The sequence below is a fragment of the Hordeum vulgare genome, chromosome 7H, assembly GCF_904849725.1.
Source record: "Hordeum vulgare subsp. vulgare chromosome 7H, MorexV3_pseudomolecules_assembly, whole genome shotgun sequence".
NCBI classification, from domain to species: domain Eukaryota; kingdom Viridiplantae; phylum Streptophyta; class Magnoliopsida; order Poales; family Poaceae; genus Hordeum; species Hordeum vulgare.
The window spans coordinates 98,674,957-98,680,624 of NC_058524.1; the positions used below are offsets into that span (position 1 = coordinate 98,674,957).

The following is a 5,668-nucleotide window of genomic DNA, read 5'->3' on the forward strand; positions in this document are numbered from 1 at the left end:
CCCATTATCAAATAACAACTCATGTCTATGGTCAGAAAACCTTGACCATCTTTGATCAACGAGGTAGTCCTTAGAGGCTCACTAGGGACAGTGTGTTGTCTATGTATCCACACGTGTATTTGTGTTTCCAATCAATACAGTTATAGCATGGATAATAAACGATTATCATGAAAAAGGAAATACAATAGTAACTAATTTATTATTGCCTCTAGGGCATATTTCCAACAAATACACCTCCTGTGCGATTATTTTCACGAGTTCACATACATTTTATCTCCAGTAAAAATAAACCAACGGTTGTAACAAAAGTTTTTTCCTAACAAATGCAAAAAAACACCATTAGTTAGCAAAGCACCACATTATTTCAGCATAAGAGATCTCATATACCAAAACCAAGCAACACATCCAATCTAGCAACTCAAAGGTTTGCACCATCTATGGATTAAACATGAACTTAATCTCTAGAAGGCACTGAAATAATCCTGAAAGGTCAACATGTAAAATTCTAAAAATCAAATTAACGGTTAAGAATCTTCTAGCATCGAGGTCGTAAGTTCTGCAGTAGAAGTATCCATCATAGGAGCTGAACACCATTGTAAGTGTCAGCTTGTGTAACTACTAATAAAAGTTTGAATTCAAATAACCTGAGAGCATCATGAACATTTCATGCACCATCTTCTAACATAGCCATGTTTATATTGATAAAAGCTGCACCTGGACGTGAAAGTCCACAAGAAAATTAATAAGTAAATAAACCGCATAGTTAAAATTCGTTCAAGAAGAAGATGGTACTCCAAGTAGTATGCTTGTTTCCACCCAATTCCTAATCACACCTGCTATCACTCTAGTGCCATCTTTTCCTTAAAACATAGATGGCATATCGCGTCAAATGGTGCGAAAAAGGAATTTGAACCAAGAAGTAAAAGTGACTACTTTGCATTTTTAGCACACAATGTTATGTATACTTTTTTGTAAAGTGTTGTGGATCAATATAGAAATATCTTTTATTGTCACAAGCTGAGACCTGAGACTGATTGACTCAAAAAAAGATCACAAGGCAACATGACTTGACTGATCAGGAGATTCAGACTTAGGACACATAATATGATAGATGCATGAGCAAGAAAAATTATATATATTTTGATTCTTACGTATAGGATATCCATGGACAATATTACTTTCTCACGGTTCACAAAACCGCTCAACACAAGGAGAAAAAATGGAATAAAATAACTAAGAAAAGTACAGGATATCCATGGACAATATTACTTGTGAAAGCAATTGTGGTATTAACATTATACATTCAGAAAGTTCAGCAAAATTTCAATAATGCACCAGAAAACCATAACCTATCTTGGTTGTTACATATGAACTTGAGAGCGATTACATATTATAGATTAAATAACTTTAAAACAATAGGCTACAAATGAATGGTTCAATGTCAGAGCAACACTCTTTTAAGTTACAACAATGTTATTGTCATTTCCAAACATCTATCATTCCTAAACTATTTTCTCTGGGGATGGCAATGGGTCGGGTTTGGTGCGGGTGGAGCTGGTCCAAGTACAACCCATGACCCATCTTCATATCTTCTGCCTATCCACCAAAGTATTCATGGACACAATTTGTGCCCATGCCCAAACCCATTGGATATCCATATACCCATGGAGCTCCATGGGCATAAAATATCAACATGACACCTTCCCAAAGATGAAATTAACTCATCATTACTCATTCTCAAATGACAACATAAACTACATGCATAAGTAAGCAGCAAGTACACTGTAGATCACAAGCAAGGAGAACATTGAGTTGTAAAAACTATAGAAATAACCATTTTCACTGATGATGGTGTTACCGTCGACACCCTGCTGCTCGCCGGTGCACGGCGACTCAACTACTGGTTGCCGACCACACAAACTCCTCCGCGGGAAGCTAATAGTACCTCCCTTGCCCTTCCCATGATTGACGCCATTTCTACTCTTGCCCCCTTCCATTGAAGGTTGGCTCCTGTCAGACAAACAAAAAAGCAGTTTGCTAAGGATGAGATTGGTCGTATATTGGGGAAGGATAGAGGGAGTGGGACGGGGCATGCCAGTCCCCGAGGCCGTTGTCCATGGTTGTTGCTAAGGGAATGAGAGGGAGTGAGATTGGTCGCGGATTGGGGAAGGAGAGAGCCACAGAGGGAGTGGATTTGGGCGTGCCGGTCGCCAAGGACGTCCCCGATGCTGGTTGTCGAGGGAGTGAGATTGGTCGCGTGGAGATCACATACCATGGTTTGTTCTCGTCTGCCTGTCGCCGATATGTTGGTCGCTGATGCGTGACACCGAGGCTGGTCACCGAGTCCGGCTGCCGATGTTAGCCGCCGGTCGCCGGTCACTAGTATGAGGTGGACAATCAGGGATAGGTGGGGCGACGATTGTGGCGCTCGGCACTGCCACCGTCGCGATTATATGGAGGGACTGAGGGAGGAGCACGACCTGTCTCGGGAGGATTGGGGTTGGGGATGACGAGATGTGGGTTGACGCAAGGTAGCCGGACTAAATTAGGTTTAATAATTAGGTTGCGGGGATTAGGGAACATGAGCATGGTCCGGGTTTTCACATTTTTTGACCCCAAACGACTTGGGTTGGACATTTGCTTAGCCCATTGTCACTATTATATGGATCTATCTATTATATGGGTATCCACTGGATATCCATGGAGCAGAAATCATAACCGTGCTCAACCCGTCTATTTGCGGGTATCCAAATCCCTGAATTCATGGACTAAAATGCGCTCCATACCCTTGCCCAACTAGGCCGGGTATCCGTGGATATCCGAATCCATGAGCAAAATTGCCATCCCTATCTCCGAGCAGTGCTTAAAACCAACACCTACGGTGTAATATGTGTTAAAAGGGTACTACGTCAATAGCTTTTAATTAGAATACCGATGATCCTTACCCATAAATGATCTATTTGCACTAGAGGATGATGATCGAGGCACATTACTCAAAGCGCCTAAACAGGTGATTTACACATAAGTTCACATCACACACAATGTAATGTTCCTACCACAATAATAATCTATGAGCGTGTCAAATTGTAACGCACTTCGAAACAAGGTGACGCGTGCTCCCACTCTCTTATGACTTCGAGAAACGGATTGACTGTGTGGAGCAGCACGATCGTTAGCAAGATCAGTGAAATTCATGTTCCTTGTTTTTTGATGTGCACAAATATAACATATGCTCAAAGGAAAATAAATGCGAATAAGTATACACAATCTAAGAAGAAGCAACTCAAGGCAGATAAAAAGAGTGGAAAGAGCACCTAAACCGTAGAGTCAATAGGCTCAGCACATCAAACAACGAGCCAAAGTCGATTATCAATCGATGATACCAAATCCTGAGAAAATATACTGCAACGTAAGTTCAGTGGCCTAATTTTGCGACCAAGTAAATCATGACAACCACATACTATATTAAGCAACAACCACTTTCTTATGAAATTTGTTATGATCGAGTCATATTCACACACTTTGTAACGAATTTGTTATTATGGTTTAACAAAATATCTATACTGTTTTATGTTATTGTATACGCGTTTGTTTTCTTATTCCAATAACGCAAGCTTTGATATCTGTTCTGAAATCTATAGTTGTGACATGTTGCCTAGTGACAATGGAATCTCCGTTTGGTATCTATTCTGAAATAGAAACAATTTTCTTAGGTTGAATAGCTTTCCAATATCTGAAGGTATGGTTCCTATGAAGAGGTTATCTGCAAACTCAAGCTTCGTGAGTTTGTAATATCTTCCTATTCCTGTAGGTATATGTCCAGCAATTTGGTTTCCTCCTACTTGAAGAGTTTCAAGTTTTTGTGAGAGATTACCGATGCTATTTGGCAAAATCCCTCATAGATTATTCAGTTGAAGATCTACAACAGATAAGCTACTGCAGTTAGCCAAGGAGGTCAGAAAATCCCAATCCCTTGACTCTGTAGCCTGGAGCTCATTATTAGTACTTCAAATACAGTCAAATATCCACTTTGGCCAATATTTGATGGGATTCGGCCACGAAATCCATTCCCATACAGAGAGAGATGTTCAAGAGAACATATATTTGACAAGGAGGCAGGAATCTGGCCTTCAAATTTGTTGTAGAATACACTTAACTTTTTTAGGTTCGGAAGCATAGAGCCAATATCTTGTGGTAGAGAGCCTGACAGTTGGTTTGAGCCAATATCTTAGTGGTGTACTTTTAATCAGTTTTCATTGCATTTTTCATTTAGTTAGCAGTTTTTCATTGAGCAGTAGAGAGCCTGACAGTTGGTTTGAACTCAACTACTTACTGCTACAAATCTCATATAAGAAAGAGAACAACAAACTCAACCACTTAAAAGCGATGCAAATCGTACCTGAAGGACAGAGAGGAACCACCGAGCAGATGGAACAGTGAACCAAGCCTGACGATGAACTGAGCAGTGCATTTTCTGAAGAAAAAGAAACCGCGAACATAAAAGCAAACACCTCATGAGCGTCAATGAACTGAGAGACGCATGAATCAAAAATCAACACACAAACATCCAGGAGAAAGCATGGGAAGAACAGAAATAGTACCTTGATGACGATGACAAACGGAGAACAGGAAGATGAACAAGAGGAGCGATCGATGAACAACCACATGTTTGATAGTCAGCGAACGACCATCTGAAAACACACAACATCCAAGAGCAGTAAGCACAATAACAACAGATTCAGAAAAAAAAGAAGAATACATATAGACATTCCCCTAAGGCAGAGCCAACATGTGGAGAGAGGGGGGAGAGAGCCTCGATTGCATAGGGGACTCACCGATGATGACGCCAGCTCGGCGGACCAGCGTTGCGGCTTGAGCTCTTCTCGGGGTTGCCGCTGCACCCGTGGAGATGTGCTGTGGAATAAGCCACCACTCCCTTTGCTGGTAGGGCTCGATGGTGGCGGCTAGCACCGCATCGGCGGAGACAGCAGCGGGTGGAAGGCGGATGGAGGAACAGAGGATGAGAGTGAGGGACGTATATAAGAAGAAGGAGATCCATGCACAACAGTTGGTATGTGAGCTGCGTCCACCACACCATAAGGAGGAGTCAGAGGTCAGTTCAATTGATAGACGAGGGCATCAGGCACACCAGAAAATGCGGCTTGAATCCACCCATCGTCATCTCTCACGCCCACACGCGACGCACCTGACACGCGCACCAAGCTCGAAACAACACCTGTCATAGCTCAGTTCGTGCCCATCCACGCGCGGAAGCGCTGCCCCACCCTGAATAGTTTTCGCTGCCTATGTGGTATACGCGAGAGAATGCCCTTCATACGTAGCTTCTTGGTGTGGATGATGCCACTCGTCATCCTCTACAATTGTCGTCTCCCTTGGCAGTCGTCACGATGCTGGGAGCGCCTATCCAGGCCACCGTGACCCAGCCCTCACCCTGCCACTCACCACTCCCTGCTTCCGTCTCCAGCGAGCTCTCCATCGATGGCCTCGTAGAGCACCCCCATCGCAACCCCGAGATACAACAACCACCGAGAGGCTGAAAAAGGTGCGCCATCGGATAGGAAAAGAGCGGATGACATTGGCAATGAGGGAGCCGCGCGGACGTGGGTTGGCGTGCGACCGGAAGCGTACGAGAGAAATGGCTATGAGA

The 5,668-nt window shown here is 43.1% G+C and overlaps 1 protein-coding gene across 6 annotated transcripts; it reads right to left on the reverse strand.

Moving 5' to 3' along the window:
- Positions 1-212: 212 nt before the first annotated feature.
- Positions 213-5,668, reverse strand: LOC123413097. Of its 6 annotated transcripts, none has more exons than XM_045106044.1 (6): positions 4,836-5,668; positions 4,602-4,691; positions 4,400-4,474; positions 3,315-3,389; positions 1,859-2,010; positions 213-714 (listed from the first exon to the last, which is right to left on the reverse strand). In XM_045106044.1, exons 1-6 carry the CDS (start codon positions 5,096-5,098, stop codon positions 665-667), a joined length of 705 nt encoding a protein of 234 aa, XP_044961979.1. In that variant the 5' UTR covers positions 5,099-5,668; the 3' UTR covers positions 213-664. The 6 variants fall into 6 exon arrangements, with proteins under 6 accessions (XP_044961979.1, XP_044961977.1, XP_044961978.1 ...); XM_045106042.1 differs by having other exon boundaries at positions 1,835-2,010; XM_045106043.1 differs by lacking the exon at positions 213-714 and having other exon boundaries at positions 1,432-2,010; positions 4,836-5,080; positions 5,207-5,668.